The 18,418-nt window shown below is 41.5% G+C and overlaps 1 protein-coding gene across 7 annotated transcripts in view; it reads left to right on the top strand.

The window, feature by feature from the left end:
• Positions 1-6,381, top strand: part of Ica1 (islet cell autoantigen 1) — a 142,877-nt gene extending 136,496 nt beyond the window's left edge. For 6 of the 7 annotated variants that reach the window (XM_090333162.1, XM_090333163.1, XM_090333165.1 and 3 more), the window contains one exon: positions 6,108-6,381. In XM_090333162.1, the coding sequence (XP_090189288.1) occupies positions 6,108-6,229 (122 nt within the window). In that variant the 3' untranslated portion in view covers positions 6,230-6,381. Of the gene's footprint in view, positions 1-3,734; positions 3,887-6,107 lie in introns of all 7 variants that reach the window. The other variant, XR_016535538.1, reaches the window with a different exon arrangement.
• The last annotated feature ends 12,037 nt before the right edge of the window (positions 6,382-18,418 follow it).

Here is an 18,418-nt window from a genome sequence, read left to right as displayed (position 1 = left end):
AGCTGCCTGCTCCTCCCACACCTTCACTTAGCATGACTCAGTGATGTTGTTCTGCCAGAGAACCATGTAATTTATTCATACACTGGACTCCAGCCCTACTGAGCTCCAAGGTGCCCTGCTTTCCCCACCCACAGGGCCTTGGCACATGCACTCTTTATACCACACCATCCCACTTCCACTAAGTGATATCTGACTACTCCTTTGGGATCTTAGTTTCAATGCCATATCATCCAGGAATCCTTCTGTGACTCCTCATCATCCCTGCAGTTAGTGTTATGTGTTTCTGTCATTATATCCTGTACTTATAATTATTCCTCTTTCCTTACCTAATTGAAAACTAAGGCAAGAAATTTCATTTCTGCCTCTTGCTCTATGTGGTTACAGGAACCAATCTGTATTTATGTTTCTCACTATAGTTCCACAAAACCACTCAGTGCCAAGAATTCAAGGGATGATGATGAGTAGGTGAATGGATGATGGATGGATGGATGGATGGATGGGTGGATAAATGCTGAATGGGTGATGAAAGGAGAGATAGAAATCAACAGATGACCCTAGAGTAAAAGAAGAGTCCTAAATTGTAGATCCCTGAGGAAATGATGCTCTCAGAAGTTGTTTCTGATGGTTTTTGGGTTATATATTTTAAAAACTACCCAGTTTAGTGTAGACTTACCACATTCCTTCTCTCTGGCTTTACTACTTCCTGGTTTCATCTTCAACATCCCAGTGCAACTGTAGAACAGCTTAGGTGACAGGTGATGAATGGGGGTGGCAGGGTACTGCTTGGCCACTGAGGCTATGGAGATTCCTACTCTGCCTTGCCTTCATTGCAACCTATCCAGCCAACCCATCTCAGAGCTCTCCGGGCTGAGATCAGTAACCTAGTCTGGGTTTTGGCTCCCAGTAAGTGAGTTGCATTATGGCAAACACTTAGTATGCTTTGCTCTGGCTCTGTCTCTGCTTTCACTGGTTAGTGGTAATTCTGGCTGATTGGTCTTTTCCCATATTTAAGTAATGGGGGCAGGGTTGCTGTAATAAAATTGTGTGTAGGCTTTTTGCAAATAGTACATTTGACATATCAAAGGAACCAAGAGCTAGAATAGTAAGAGCTCATGGTGTCCTCCTGCCCCTGCCCTTCCCCTCAGCTCACTCTCCTGACAATACTTCTGTACAATGGGGAGACATCCTTCCAGCCACACCTTCATGTTAAAAAAAAAAGCCTCAGCCAACTAACGCTGACTGGAGAATAGTTGATGGCAATTACTGCGATATTAGTAACTCTTAAGTTCTCTTTAAATAGCTTTTTTTTCCCTGACAGAAGCCAAGACATTTGAAGTCTGGCTTGGCGTTCCATCCATAATTACCCTCATTGCGCCCTTCCCCTAATAATTTCCAGAGTGATATGAATGAGGTTGAAACTGCAGCTAGGGTTTTTTTTTTTCATAGCTGGTGTCACATCCATACTCTTTTATCCACTCATGCATGTATACTTAAGCTGTTGGGTGGATGCTTAAGAATTCTTCTGAGGAGAGAATGTTATTGAACACTGGCAGCTGTTTCTGTTTTGCACTACCAGGCAAAGATGTCCTTTGGGTTTGTTAAAAAAAAACAAAAAACCATCCTGTCCTGCCATCTCAGCTACTGAAAAAGATGCTTCGAGCTCTTACTTCTTCATGTTCTTGGCTGTGGAAAAGTTCCAAAATGTATAGATTCTACCTGTTTCTTTTTTGTTCTGTGAGTGTGTAAGGTAAATAACACTCAGAATGCCATAGTTACAAAGAATTCAGGGAGAAGACATTCATGGGTTGAGGACATGGCTGCAGTAGGACACTTACAAACCTTCACAGGACTTGAGTTTCACACTCCAATAACCCTCAAAAGAAAAATAAGAAATTTATTTTTCTCTAAACAGAAATCCTTTTGCATGTATGTTTATGCCTATAATTCTAACTACATCAGGAGGAGGATCACAGTTCGAGACCAGCCTAGGTAGAAAAGTCTATGAGACTCCATCTCCAAAACAGCTGCCAAAATCTGAGCTGGAGCATGTCTCATGTGGTAGAGAACTAGCCAAGCAAACAAGCCAAATAAATGTGAGGCCCTGATTTCCAACCCTTATACCATCTAAAAAAACAGTATACTTAAAATATAGTTTATATTTTGTGGTGCTTTAAATATATGAGTTAATATACAGACTTTGTGTCTATAGTGTACCAAGTACATGAGCATTACAAAATTGGAGGTGGCTTTCATTTTAAAATATAGATGTCTTTCTGCCTTCTTTGATGGCTGTATTCCACTTCCCAAACTGCAAAGTATCCTGCTCTGTATCTGCTTCTCTCTTCTAATATTTTCTGTATTGTTTACAAATTATGTTACATCTATGCTCAAGTACGTTTTTGTGCTAAATTAATTCAACAGTCATCTGTTTAAACCTTCCTTGTATGTCAGGCAGTGAACTATAAAACATATAAACACAGCCCTGGTTGAGGGGCTCATTGACTCTTGTCTGCAGGGATGAAAACCTTTTTTCTGCCAAGGGCCATTTGGATATTGATTAAATCATCCATGGGTCTGTATTTACTGAATTTCATGTTAAAGAGAAGTTCCTAGATTTTTTGAATTTGGAGTCTCATCTTCGGTGGGACCACACCAAAGTGGTAAGGGCCATACCAAATGATCTTAGGGATGAGATTCTGTTCTAAAAAAGAGTTATTTCTCTGACCTGCCTCAGCTCTGCCAACCACACATGATCTGTCTTGAAGACTCTATCTTTCTTCAAAAACAAAACAAGCCAGGCACTGTGCCTCAAGCCTATAATCCTAGCTACTCAGGCGGCTGAGATTCAAGGATTGCAGTTCAAAACTTGTTTGAACAGGAAAGTTCATAAGACTCTTGTTTCCACTGAACTCCAAAAACACAACAAAAGAAAAGAAAAAATGACTGAAGTGGAACTATGGGTTATGTGGTAGAGTGCTAGCCTTGAGCACAAAAGCTCAGAGCATCCCAGTAAAAGTACGTAAGTTAAACATAATGGTCCCATGATGAATTGTCTGATGGTCTATATTTTACATTTCACAAGAAGAATCAGCAATGCCGTAATCACATACATTGTCCTGTTGTGTGTTAAGTATTCTGGTGCACACTGAAGAAAAACTTCCTTATGTCATTTAGAAGGACTCAACCCACATCGTTAAAGCATAGATGCAAAGGGACATACAGTAGAGTTCTCAAGTCCTGCCAGAGGATCCAGACAGATAGTAAATGCTGTGGGGAAACTGGGGTTGCTTTCCTAAAATGAGAGTGCTGAATGTATCTAACTACTCAGAGAAGAGCATTCACATAGGGAACTGAGACAGAACATTGGGTTATATGAGCTAAATGCAATTGTAAGGTGTCACAGAAGGTTAAAGCAGAACTCTGCTTTAAAATGTCAGTAGCGTGGATTGACATATCAATCAAACATCCCCAAAATTTAAACCATGGCCAGCACCCAAAATCAAGCAATTCAAATGGAAGATAAATGGACTAGATCTTTTTGGAAGCAGAGAGGTGAAGTTACTAGTTTGAATGTTATATTTAATTCTGTTGTGTTTTAAGCCTTTCCTTGGCATACTATTATCTGATGTGATTATGAGCTGACTATGCTTAAAGAATAACTAGACATACAGCTAGAAAAGGCTTTTATTAAGTGCATTGACTTATCAGTTTCTCCTTTGTTTTTCAAAATCCAGTCTCTTCCTTGGCCTTCCATATTTTGAAATTGGACACAATTCCTCCTATCTCTTGTCCTCTTAAATACATCCCATTATGAGAAACATGGAAGAAGAATCTTATCATGCTATCCTCTGATCTTTCTTTGGACTCTGGCACAGTTGAAAAGCATGTATGTACCCTGCAGCTGGTGGGTCAGTGTGACTCTTACTAGACCTGACATCCTCTGAGTTTGAATATTAGGCTGGTCAGAGAACAATGTCAGTCCTCCCCGCCAAATCAAGCAATTCCAATGACAGCAGCTCTGCTTTTAAAGGTAATACAGACTTCTGTCATTGGCATGACAGTTGCCTTCATTCTGGGAGCCTAAGACTATACTGTATTTCTCTACTAATCTCCATTTAAATATCTAGAGCTCTAGGCAGAACTATGAGATGAAGTGATTTACACAATCCTAGAAGTTACATTCTGACTCTTCTCTTGGCTTACTCCATTAATTCATAATTCCCTTTATCAAATTACATCTAAGGTGGATGAGTCAATATCTGTGAGTGGTTGGTTGTACCTCAGTATTGCTGAGAAATACTAAGAGTGGCAGAGGCTATGATGCTTTGTTGACTTTAAAACACTGTTGAGGCTGGGTGTGTGGCTCAAGTGATAGAGTGCCAGGTTAGCAAGCACAAGGTCCTAAGTTCAAACCTCAACTAAAAGAAAAACGTGTACAGAAATGGCTCGTAGAAGAGTGTTTGTCTAGCAAGTGGAAGACCCTGAGTGGAAACAAAAATACTGCCAAGCAATGTTGCTCCCTCTACTCATAGACGATTTAATTAGTGCTTCTCAGAAAGGGCTAGGTTTCTTAGTTGTCAAAAGAGGTCCTTTCAAGCTCATGAAGCCTGTTCTGTTTTGGGACAGGCCTCCAAAAAGAACATCTGCTGGACAGAGCATCCCATGTGTATGTTGTAGCTGTCTCTCTGTTCATTTGGTCATCGCCCACTTTTCTTTGACCACAGGAAGTTAAAGGGAATGTCTGTTCCATTACCATCAAAAAAATACTCCTTTAATGTTCTTTTAAGTGTTGTGCAAATAAGTTGCACCTGGTTTTTTGCCCCTCGTAACAGAGGACTGGCGAATGTGAGAGTTGCCCACACCTCCCCCTTCCCCACACAAATATAATGACCTGGCTCCTCATAGCAGGGTCATAATTAGCCTCTGAGGATATCCTGAGACCTTGACAGAGGTTAGAAGGGGAAGTAGCATATTTTTACTAGAGATATCTTTAAGATATCTTGATATTCTCTATCAACAATGAAGATAAACTAATTCATCAAACCAGTCTTGCCCCATACAAGATCTTCATGTGACACCTTACATGGTAACTAAAGATGAATCACCCTTCTCTCTCTTTTTAAAGCAGTTCCTTCTATCTCTTATCCTTTGATTGAATTGTATTTAATACTGTCAACTCTTGATTTATCATATCAAAATATGGGCTTATCACAGGAGATTTAATGTTATGTGGAATAATAATCTACATACTACTAGCTTAGTTAGCAATAGTTTTATCTCAGTAAGAGATATATTGATTATATCATAATAAAATAATGTATCTATAGCAAGGTATTTTGAAGAAAGGAGAGGAATTAAATTCTCATGTGGAATGATACACACACACACACACACACACACACACACACACCTATGCATTATTTAGAAGTTGCTTGCATGAGGCAGTGTTTTGAAAATATTCTCCTCATCTATAAGATAATTTATCTGTACAACAGGATTTAGAAAGGTAGGGGTTTTGGTAAAATAGCAAAAAGGGGGGATCTCATAAAGATGAGGAGGAGGAAGGGATTTTGAGCACATTGGAAAAGGAAAGGCACATTCATGGGCCTTCTTAACAAGAAAGGGTGAAAAAGACAAGAGGAAGCCAGCGTTAAGTGCAACCTCCCCTGGGCCTGTGGCTTTGAAGGGTGAAAAGAGGCCCCAAGATCTCCCCAGACCCACTAGATTTGAAGAGGTGCTCCCAGCAGACACTGGAAAGCACCTTACTTCTTTGTGCATTTAGTCTGATGTCTGAAATTACTATTTCCTGATTGTGGTGAAGTGACAGGGTGTGAGCCCTTGAGCAACTCCTAGGGCTATGTGGACATTAGCTGGGGTTGCATTGTAAGTGTGAGTTAACACAGAGCTAGTTCTTCAGTGAGCTTCGGGCCACAGTTTAGAAATGTTACCCAACCAAGCAGCCAGCCAGGAGATATGTGAAATTCCCTGTCTGTTAGAAACAGGCTAAAAGAGATTTTCCTTTTCCAGATGATGCATGCCTATACCCAACATAGCAGAGTTTGGCACTGGAAAGGTGGGTGTGTTGATGTTTCTTCTTTTCTCCGCAGAGCCTGCCAAGGCCTCCTCGGACCTGACTGCCTGGTTCAGCCTCTTTGCAGACCTCGACCCCTTATCAAATCCTGATGCTATTGGGAAAACTGATAAAGAACACGAATTGCTCAATGCATGAATTTGCAGCCTTCGAGAAGGAGCTCAGTTGCCGCTCCACAGCACTTCCCCTGGGGCAAAGCAGAAGTACAGTGTGATCAATATGCTGTTTTAATATTTACGTGCCATTTTAATAAAATGGAAGGGTCAGAGGCCCTGTTTATAATTGTATAATATTTTACTGTTCTTTGGTGTAAAGAGTTCTCTCTTTGGATCTGAACAATATAAAGATCAAAATGGTATCAAGTATCCCAAAGCCAAGTCCAGGCTGACACTCCCCTGCCAATCCTGCTGCTGTGGTACCAAGGGGCTATGATGAGATGCGAGTCCAAGTCCTAAACCCAAGCATCACGTTTATTTACTTTGTGTGTGCACATATGTGTATGTGTGTGCATGGGTGTGTGCATGTGTGTGTGTGCACCAGTACTAGGGCTTGAACCCAGGGCCTTACACACTCAGCTTTTTCACTCAAGGCTGGTGCTCCCCCACTTGTTTTAAATTGGAGCTAAGAGCCTCACAGATTTGTCTGCCCCAGCTGTCCTTGGCCCTAGATTCTCAGATCTCAGCCTTCTGACTTGCTAGGCTTATAGGGGCGAGCCACCAAATATCCAGCCTCGCCTACTTAGGTGTAAGTGAAGCGTCCAACACTTCCTCAAGGCAGGAGGAGGGCTTACAAAGCTTAATGACTCCTCCTCCAGTTTTCCTTCCCTCATCCCCCTGGGGGAAATAGTATATGTAGGAAGAGCCCTTCTTCCTTTTAAACCACCCTTTCTTGAGTACTGGAGGAAGCTCTGGCCAGCCAAAGACACCACACCATCTCCACAGCACTTCTTTTGGTAGAGTGTGTCCTCACGGCAGTGGAGATGTGGGGTTCCTCTGCTTTTGACAGAATACGGCCATATTTGTGGATGCTGCCATCTCCTTTTGTGCTCTTCATGTTTGGAATCTAAAAACATGTATTTCTGGAGCAATATTACATATTGGTGGTCCCCCACACCACCTTTTTTTTTAATAGACAACATTTGACATGCAAAGGCAAGTCACAGATTCTGTTGTGGGCACTCGGTGTTGTTCGGTGGGTGTGGAGACTGGAGGGGGACAATGGAGGAGGAGGAGGAAGAAGAGGAGGAGGAAGAGGAGGAGGAAGATTCCTACCCACAGCTTTGTGGCTATCCACTTCATCCCGTGCATTCCTACATCATGCAGCTGGGATAGGGGAGTGCATGAGACTTTTACAGGTCATGGGATTGGAGCACAGGGACAGATACTCTACCAGTGTGCCAGACCCCAGAGCTGGCATGTCTCCTTCCGGTATCACAAAGGACCTGCTAGGTAAGGGCCCCACAATCTCATAGTCCTTTCAATGCACTTACAGCCCTGCATGAGTATGGACCTGATGAGAAACCAGGAAACAAATGGTTCTTGACAGTTGGCTAAGTCAGTGAGTCTCTCCTGACTCAAAGAGCTCTGTGGAGAGGGCTGACTGCAGACATGACCTCTGTCCTCTATAGAACACTGAAGATGGCTGTGGAAAGAGGTTGTGGTACAGGAAAGTATTCTCTAGGAGAATGCTGGGGAGCCAGGAGGGAACACAGCTGTCATAGCTCTGTAAGCGTCCCACACAGCACAGGCAATCAGGGTGTCTTTTGTGGAACCCACAGCCTGACATTTGCGAGTTTTGAGAACATCAGCATACACACCAGGGTGCTGCCTCACACTCCTCATGCACACACAGAACACTGGTCCCTCCAGATCTCCCTCCACATCTCAAGACCTTACTGTGCCTCCCTGCACTACCATCACAACCCTACCTAACCCCTCAAGAGCCTCCTCAAAACCCCTTCCACGACGGGGGCAGAGGGTGGACCATGGGAATCTCGCAATCACACTCCCAGGTTTCCTATGGTTCGGAACTAGCCGTCATCTTTCCCTGAAAACTCCCTAATCCCAGCCCTTCCTCTGACCAGCTCATAAAGCCAAGTCAGGAAGATGCTGTGCTTGGTCTGGAAAATTGTAACTTCATACCATGAGTGTTGCCACACTAGAGAACTGGGCCCTACTTCCCCAGATCTCTCCCCAACAACTAGGAAGCAAAGGATTAATGATTGCCAAATCAACTTGCCCTTCACAGAATTCCAGTCCTAGTTGCATCCTGAGTCATGTGTGTAGCCCAGAGGGAACACAGCACCAGCATGGAGGAGGAGAAGCTGGAGGGCAGGAGTGGGGGTGGGAAGGTTCAGTTCTGAATGGCTTTAAATACCAACAGGCTGCATTTTAAAACTGATCTGTGGATGAAGGGGAGAGGATTGTGGGAGCTGAACAGGCTTTGTAACTAGGGAAAGGAAAAGAATTACCCATGGAGGCATTTTCTCCTCAAATTTTCTTTCCTTTCTGAAAATGAAAGAAAAGAAAAGAAAAGAAAGGGATTCCATCCCCTCTCCCATCTGCAGTCCACTTGGCCAGCCTCTTGATCCCTTTTGATAGGCGTGTTTTGATCCGGGCTCACACAAAGCCCTCAACCACCTCTCCAGTTTAAGGAGAAGCAGCTGCTGCCTGATTCTCTTGTAAGTGGCCTGCACGCCAGCCTGGCCAGGGGGCTTCTTCTGGGAGCCACCTCGGGCGGCTACCCAGCTGCCCACAGCCTGTCTCTGGCATGAAGAAGACAAAGGTGCCTTACTCTTGCTTCCGCCTTGTTTGCATCCCATGTAGGGAGGCCAGCCTGAGCCTCAAGTGCCCCAGGCAGGATCCCTTGGGGAAGCCAGGGTTCCAGGACTGCTTTTCCTGCCATTTTCAGAGGTCTGCACATTTAGCTCTCTGTCCCTCTCTCCCCACCACCAATGGATAAATGATGGATGCATTGAAGGGAAGGATCCAGAAATGACACTTTCTTCCTTCCATACTTGTGTCTCTGGCTGGTATGGATGCTTGGTGTCCTTTATAGATTCATTTGCTTCAAAATGTAATCTTAGAAATGTCAAGTTGATTTTCAGTCCTGGGAGAATGAGAAAAGCATCTATCAGCTTCAGAATTAGAAATGTACCAATTTAGGAAGAGTCAGTGCTTTTTTTATTAAGAGGGAGTTTCAAATGAAGCTGGCACACTTGGAAGCCATCAACAGCCAGTGGGCATGAATGAAGGTGGGGCTCAGCTATGTGCTTTAGCCAGTTTTAAAAACTGCTGTGAGCCAGGCTCTTCCTCCATCCACACCCGCAAGGTGCCTTATGAGGCTGCCCGGCCATCTGTGTAAAGATGGCACCTGCCAGGACTCTCTCATCCACACTGCTTCTGGAGCCAGCTCACTCAGCTCCATGCCCTCCCCTCCCAGAGGCTACTGCAGTCCTGAAGGTTACCTCTGGCAATGGCACAGGGCTAAATCTTAACCCTATTTTGGTAATACCGATGAGTAACCATTGCACCTGTCTTTGTAATCAATTAGGGTCCTCCAGATCAGCCATGGGATTAATCCTCTGATTTAACTCATCTTCCCAGTCCCTCCACTGGCAGCACTCACCATTCAATGATCTAGGTCTCTTCAGATGTGTTGGAAAATGTCCAACAGCTTAAAGACAATCCCAAAGGACTGGCAATGGATGCCAGAAATTCAGCACTGAGAATAATTCTGATAAGTGACCAAGGTTTATGATTAAGGGAAGGCTACAGGGAGTAGTGGCAACCTATACTGATTTGTATGGGCCTTGTTTAAAAAAAGTCAGCTAGGAGCTAATGGCTCATGCTTGGAATTCTAGATACTCAGAAAGCGAGAGCTGAGAATGGAAGTTACAAAGCCAGCCCTGGCAGGAAAGTTTGTGAGATTCTTTTTTTTTCATATATTTTTATTGTAATTAATAGAAGGGTTACATGATATTTGCCAGATAGATGGTGCATTAATTCCCATACATTGATACCCTTTCACATGTCTTGGTCCCCATTCTTAACTACAACTAGCAATTAAAAAAAAAGAAAGACAGAAGTAGCGCTGTGTCTCAAGAGGTAGAGTGCTAGCCTTGAGCAGAAAAATCTCAAGAACAGCACCTAGGCTGTTCAAAACCCAGAACCAGCATCTAAATCAATCAATCAAATGTAACTAGGGTTCTGGAACCTTGAGACAAAATCATGCATGGGTGAGAAAAATTAAACTCAAAGAGCACATCATTACTGAAACACAGGCCAATTCAAACTGACTTAACATGAAAAGTATGGAAGCGGCCTTATTGGCTTTGGTAGCTTGAATTAAGGCTGTAGGCAGGCACAGCTGGATCCAGGGGTTCCCTTGATATCCTCAACAACTGTCCTCACTAGCTCTCAGCTCTGACACTCTCCATTTCTTCATTCAAACAGATTCTTCTAACAAGAAGGCACAAAGGCAGCCAGGATCTCCAGCTAAGGTCTAGAATGAAGCCTGCTTTCACTCAAGCATCCATTCTTCTGTCACCGGGATCAAGGGATATGTGAAAAATATGCTGTTTGTCCAGCTTTTCATGTTCTTGCCCCCGGATTCTGACCCTCAAGAACTAAAAAAAAAGAAAAGAAAAGCATAGTTCCTTCAGGCAAATTGGGGTGTTGCTACAGAAACAAGGAATAAACACTAGGCAGGAAAATGCAATTGAGATCTGCTCTACTCTTCCCTAGAATGGTTTTGAAGAGTTACTTGTCTAGTCTTTCCAGAAGGGCACAAATGGTTCAAGAACTGGACTGTTTTCCAGAGGTCTCCCTGAAGGGATTCTATTAGAAGTGCCCTTGAGCAGAAGCTTGGAAATCCCAGTAACCTATTGAGGCTTCTTCTACTGGGCCTTCTGCATCCAGCCCATTTTCTATCTAGATGAGGAAACTGAGACCAAAAGTTTGTAAAACAAACATACAAAAATCCCCCACAGAAAAATCTCAGCTAGGGTGCTTGTGGCTCACACCTGTAATCCTAGTCACTCTGGAGATTGTGATCTGAGGGTCTCAACTGGAAGCCAGCCAAGGGCAGGAAAGTCCATGCAACTCGTTGCTCCATTTAACCAGCAAAAGCTGAAAGTGAAGTTGTGGATCCAATGATAGATCACCAGCTTAGAGCAAAAAGCTAAGGGACAGCATGGAGGCCCCAAGTTCAAGTCTCAGTACAAGAGAGAGAGAGAGAGAGAGAGAGAGAAGAGAGAGAGAGAGAGAGAGAGAGAGAGAGAGAGAGAGAGAGAGAGAGAGAGAGAGAATGTTCACACAGAAACCTGTATATGAATGTATAGCAGCTTTATGCATAATTTCCACAAATTGGAAACAACCCAAAAGTCTTTCCGCTGCTAGAATGATTTAATAAAAACTGTGACATATGCACACAGGAAGTGTTATTTATCAGCAAACATGGAGATATTGATATACACAACACCATGATAATTCACATTGATATCATGTGCCTCCTGTTATGTTGCAAGAAGAGCACTTCAATCTGTGGTATCTTATCCAAGACTCATAGCCCAGTTGAGAAATAAGAACAATATCAAACAAACCCAAAATGAGAGACTTTCTATAAAATACCTAATCATTGTCTTTCTAAAGTACCAAATTCAACAAGACAATTGGGAGAGGGTGGGGGGAGGAAAATGGGGACAAAAACACGAGAAGGGGTATCAATGTGTGAGATGTAATGCACCTACTATCTGGTGAATATAACTGTAATCCCTCTATACATTACCCCAACAATAAAAAATAAAGTACCAACCTCATTTTTTTTAAAAACGAGAAGAAAATATTAAGAAACCACCACAAATTGGAAGGAGCCATGGCAACCAAACACCATCTTGAATCCTGATTGGATTCCAAAGCCAATAAAAGACATGACTGGAAAAACCACTGAAGTCCAAATAAAGTTGACACCTTAGTTAATAGTATTGTGCCAATTTGTTAATTTTGACAATTTTCCTGTAGGTATGTAAGTTGTTACTAAGAGGAGCAGTGGGATAAAGGGTATGTGGGAATTTTGTACCACCCTGGGCAAATTTTCTATAAACCAAAAAGTATTCAAATGTAAAATGTTGTTTTCCTTCTCTGCCCTTCTCCCCTCCCCACAAAAAGGCTTTTTACTGTGTGGTTGCTTTGAGTGACATTTTGAAAAAAGACAACGCTGCAAGGACAGATATCATATGTGTGTTTGCCAGGAGAATAGGGTAGAAGGTGGTTAACCCCAAAGGAACACAGGAGAATTTGGGGAAATGGAAATCTCCTGGAAACTGACTAAGTTCATAGTTAGATGATAATATGCACTTTAAAAAATCTATACAGCTATACATTAAAAGGATGAATTGTGTTGTGTGTAATTATGTGTTAATGAGTCCAAAAATAGAAAGTAAAGAAATTGGGTTTCTGCACAAGATGCTACAAGAGCTACTGAGACATGACCTCCAGCAAGACTCTGTGGGATGCAGATGTAACGATGACATGCTTCTGGGAAAGCAGCACTATTCATGTACAGGAATAATAGAATATTGTAAGAGTACCATGCTGCTACTTCTTTCAAGGTTCTTTAATAGTACAGAAGTATAATGAATATACGTATATAACATAATATATGAGCTATATAATAGCTATATTTTATAGAATATAGATAGCATAATGAAGCTCACTACAAATTGTTTAAAGGGAATAGGCAAAAAAAATGGGATGGGTTAAAAAAAGGAGTGATATAGATGGGATGAATTTGATTGATTATATCCATGTTGTAAATATCACAATGAAACTCATTTGTAGGGTGTATTTATGTTAATAAAAAGTAATAACACTAATAAAAACCATGAGAAGGGTTCTTGGTCTTCAAACTTAATTTTGTAAATCTTGCAATAGAAAATCTATTTACTTAAAGAAAGAAGCAAATATATATGTATTATTAAGGGGATAGTGTGTGTGTGTGGCTTCTTACAGGAGATTGGGGAGATTCCTTCAGAATATTATGTTATCCATCAATATTAAAAATACCGTCCTCACCCATGTTCTCATTTTTAAGCATTTCCAACTGCTGTTTTGCAGTGAAACCAACAGTCTTAAACAACTAAGCCATGCTCTGAGCCTCTGGTCTCAGCTGACCAGCTCAGGAAGCCAACACAGTTGGCCTGCCAACACAACTTTTCACCCGGAGAGGAATCTGAGTTTGTCAGATTCTCCCTTCTTTGATTTTGAACTGGTAAAACAATGAAATATCCTATCAATTATAAAAGAAGTAACCAAGAATAACAGAAGCAATACATAATTCCTATAAAACAGCAGGATCCTTGTGCAGCCACAAAACATGGGCTACCAGAGTAGAAGTGCCAAAAAGATGCACAGGGGAACCATAAGGTGGCTGGGAGAGCGTTTGCCACAGGATCTTACCTGGTTTCTGAGTCACCTTGAAGCCTGGGTATCATTGAACCCCTACTGCTTGGTAAGACTATGATCAGTCACACCACTCTGTATTTACATCTAAGAAGGGGAATCTTTGACTTTAATACAAAATAAATATTTATGTTTTTCCCATTGGCTTTTGGTAGGAAACAGATCCCAAGGGCCCTGCAGGCTCAAATGCTTTGTCTAAAATCCTCAAGCACGTGGTTAGAGTGATAGAATGTGTGTTTATTCCCCTAGAGTGCATGATTAAATTTAATTAAATGATGAAGCCACCCAGGTTCTATGTCACTCTTCCCTTTTCCCTTTGCCTGAGATTCTTGGAAAGTTCAGTAACATGTCTGTGCCAACGGGAAGACTTTCTCTTGAGTAGTAAGGTGAACAACTTTAAATGACTTCTTAGAGCAGCTGATCAGAACTCAGAAAAATCCAGAAACTAGGGGGGGATCTACACTCAAGCAGTCTTTGCTAGCCAGTGTGAGTACCATTGGTTTTAGAAATTCCTCATCAGAAGATGTTAGATTACTGTCAGCTTTCTGAAGTTTCCTTCTTCAGCTACTTTGTAGGAAGTCTTACTGACTTTGATCTGAGGCATCCCTGAATAGAAAATCTGCCTTGAACTGTGGTACCTCAAAATATTTTCCACATTTATAGCACTCTCCACTGTGTCCCATCCCCAGCACAAACAAAACAGGTTTTTAGGACAGTTAGCCCTTGACGAATCAACACCCTTGCTTCTGTATATTTCTGATATCTTTGCTATAAATTCTATTGTGGCTGGGGATTTAAGGACTTCATAGCTTCACTATTGTACATTTCCTCTGTGGTCATCTACAGGTTTTTGTAGAAATGCACCCATGTGGACTTCTAAGCAGGAGAAATGGTCTAGTGCTTCCATAAATTCTTAAATGAATATCAAAAGTCAGAAACTTTCACATCATCATGATGTCACACCGGCGCAGAAGTTACCAGCAGAGTTCTTGGAACTTCCTGAGGACTGACAGCCCTCAGCTTCTACAGAAGCAGGCTGGAGGCTCCCAGGTTCCCATCCCAGCAGGGAAACCCCACCGTCTGTACTCTTTCTCTCTGTCCTTATAGACTGAGATGGTCATGCATGGGCCTCAGCAGTCAAACTGAAGTATATTTTTATCCTGCCAATGGGAGCTGCCATCCTAGGTGAGCAGTGACTTTGGCTCCAGCTGGAAAGGAAGAAGCTTGCAGGGAGAAAGCAAATCCTGACTGCACATAAGCCTTAGCTAAGGTTACCTACAGTCTGCCACCCATCTGTTACCTGCCCTCAGAACCTGCCCAAGGGGAATCCTGGCTTCTCCATTTTGGACTCTAATGGTGAACCTGTGATGAGAGGCCCAGAGCTAAGCAAACTAGTTTTTCTGCCCTATAAGCAGGACAGCTTCCAGTTAAAGAGAAAGTACCTGGAAAAGATATGGGAGTGGGTCCCAGGCTGAAGCTCCTGGTGTTCACAGCTCCTGGGTTTATTTTCTAGATCTGGGCAAGATGGAGAGAGACAGACAGTCAGGATCATAGAGGAGAGAGTGTAGAAGGACTGCCGGACAATCATGCAGGCCTGACTGTCACACCTATAAAACCTAGGAAAATGGCAACTATGTTCCATGGACATCCGAGAAAGCATGCTTCTCTCATGTGTTGGGTAGCTTCTTGTGAGCTATTAAGTAGACTCATGTGCTTATTCCCTTGACTTTTCTGATCCTACAGAGACTTAGTAAAACAGCTAGTATCCACAAAGCAGTTATTCTATGCAAGACATGGGGGTATATGCATACAAATCTATTTCATTATCTTAATTATCTTTGGTATAGTGTATTTTGTACATATAAGTGATTTATTTTATTTTTATTAAAAAAATTAATTTAAAGGTGATGTACAGGGGGGTTACAGTTACCTAAGTCAAGGAAAGAGTTCATTTCTTTTTGGAAAATGCCATCCCTTCCTTACTCTCTCCCAGCTTTTCCCTTCCTCCACTCCCAAGTTGTATAGTTCATTTTCATCATAGTGTATGTATAATTATTAAAATTATAATATATCTCATGTCACAAAATATACCCTTTAGATAAATGGTGATTTTTTTAAAGTGTACTATCAGGGTCATACAACAATCATCATTATGCAATACCAAGTATTTTTGTTAACCTCAAAGAAACTTTGTACCTATTAGGAGTGACTTCCTATTCTCTCTTGACTCAGATCCTGGCTCATTCATCTTTTTCCAGTCTCTAAGGATTTCTCTGAAATAAACATCTGATATCAGAAGGTTTATACAGTATGTGTTCTTTTTTTAAAAATAATTTTTTCATATTTTGGATAGTGATACAAAAGGGTTTCAATCCAACATGTCGATTTATGTGTACAATATACATCTTGATCCATATCCTCCCTTTCATTATTCTTCCTTGCTGAGCTATTCCAATCTCACCTGTCCCTTCAAGCTTCCAAGTTCTATTTTCACATATGAATATAGAGTATTATGACTATATTTGTCTATCCTTCCTCTCATTACATTGTCTTTTGCGATTGGCATCTGACTCTTAACATAATGCTTTTAAGACTCATCCTTAAAAAAAAGAAAAAGAAAAAAAAAAGACTCATCCTTATAGCAATGTACAGCATTTCAGACCCTCTTATTGTTAAATACTTAATTGTATGCAGATTTTATATGTGCATACAATTATATGTATCTTATGAATACACATTTTATATATACGGTCATCCAGTTGATAGATATTTGGATTGTTACTATTTGGGGGCTGTTGTGAATAATAAGCTTTTAGGTAGGTACATGTATTTATTTTCTTGAGTATATATTTAGCAGTAGAATCACAGGTCTATATGATAACACTAAGCTTAAGCACACTGTTTTCCCAAGTGGCTATATCATTCTACACCCCTGTTAGCAGTGACTAGGCGGGGAGCCCCAATTGTTGTAGATCCTCCCAGTACTTGCAACTATCTGACTTTTTAATTGTGGCTGTTCCAGTTGGTATGAAGTACTTTAATTTGCATTTCCCTAATGAAAGAAAGTATTTGCTATGGACTGAGTCATGTACCTCTCAAAATATATGGTAAAGCTCTAATCCCCAGTGACAGTGTTTCTGGATATAGGGCCTTGGAAGGTAATTAAGGGAAAATGAGATCACAGTGTGTGTGTGTGTGTGTGTGTGCGTGTGCATGTGCGTGCGTGTGTGTGTGTGTGTGTGTGTGTGTGTGTGTGTGTGTGTGTGCTGACCCATATAAAAAGAGACACAAGAAAGTTTGCTTGCCTTCCCAGGAAATTCCAGGTGAGGATCAACAGAGCAACCCACTGCATGTCAGGTAGAAAATCCGCATCAAAACCAAACCCAATCAGGTTTCAGAACTGTGAGACATAACTTCCTGTTATTTAAGCCACTGAATCTGTAGTGTTTCTTTATGGTAGCCAAACAACTAAGATAGAAAAATTGTCTTGATTTTATAAGTAAAGATTCACAGAAGGATAAGGTTATCTCTTGCTTCTGTTTAAAACCAGTATCTAGCCCATTTCCCTGTGTCGTATGGTTACTGGATTCCTGAAGGTAAGAAGGACATAACTTTACCGGTATGAACTGTCAGCTGACTGCCCCCACCCCAAAAGATCACAGATAGCACAGTGCCAACACTTACTTCTTTGAATAAGGGACAGAAACTTGCAAAGAAGGTGACACAAGAAAGGTCTGAGTGCCTAAGTCCTCCCACCCCTTATGCTCATTGCAGACCCAAAGATTAATAAGAGCAGCCCACAAACTTGGAAGTTAAGGCAAGTGCCTTAGCTTACAGTCTGTCAAATGCTCTTATTTCTTTTGGTTTTTTTTTTTTTTTTTCGGCGGGGGGCTCATGGGGCTTGAACTCTGGCCTGGGCTCTGTCCCAGAGCTCTTCAGCTCAAGGCTACCGCCCCACCCTTGAGCCACAGCCCCAGTTCCCGTTTTCTAGTGATTAATTGGAGATAAAAGTCTCTTGGCTTTGTATTACCTGGGATGGCTTTGAACCTTGATCCACAGATCTCAGCCTCTGAGTAGCTAGGATTACAGGCATGAGCCACCCTGCCCAGCATAATGCTCTTATTTATAACTATCACTCCAAGTCCAGGGTCCTGGCCAATGACCAAAGCATCCATGATATCTCACTTGTACTCATTGTAATCATTTTTGTAGAACTAGATAAAACAACCCTCATGTAGACATACTAGTCATATTAGACATAGGAATCACACTCAAGTATGAACTCTGTTATATTCAGACTTGTACAATTTTCTGGAAAAAACTTGTTCAGTTTGTTTGTTTTTTAGAAGAAGTAGTTCAAGAACCATAATTGACAGAACAGATTTCTGGGCTCCTTGGTATTCATTTTTATGAATTCATTTCAATAATATGGAATACTCTACAGGAAACATTCTCTTCTCTGATTCCCCACAGGCATCTGAACCCCATTCCAGGGTTAAATAATTTAATTCTGTTTATCTTAGTATGATGATATTAGGGCCATTTTTTTCTAGGATAAGCATGATACTATACTCTGTGCATGGATTTGCCCACTGAGCTCACACTACCCTGCATCCTCTCAAGTGACCTCATGTAAAAACACCTGCTGCTCATTTCTGTTACAATAAAATCACCTGCTGCCATTTTCTTCCTTTTCTCCCTACTTTTTCTCTTTCCTTGATATTTAGAAACTAGCATGCATTGTCTCCCAAATTATATAGTTAACAAGTAATAATGGACAAAACAGAAATAGACAAAAGTAAATGTTAAAGAATTATCTGCCAGATATAAACACCACTAAATATTGTACCCATTTCATATCTTTTAG

The sequence above is a fragment of the Megascapheus bottae genome, chromosome 5 (assembly GCF_031878675.1).
Source record: "Megascapheus bottae isolate mThoBot1 chromosome 5, mThoBot2.hap1, whole genome shotgun sequence".
Classification (NCBI taxonomy): Eukaryota; Metazoa; Chordata; class Mammalia; order Rodentia; family Geomyidae; genus Megascapheus; species Megascapheus bottae.
This window is presented reverse-complemented; position numbering and strand designations above follow the sequence as displayed.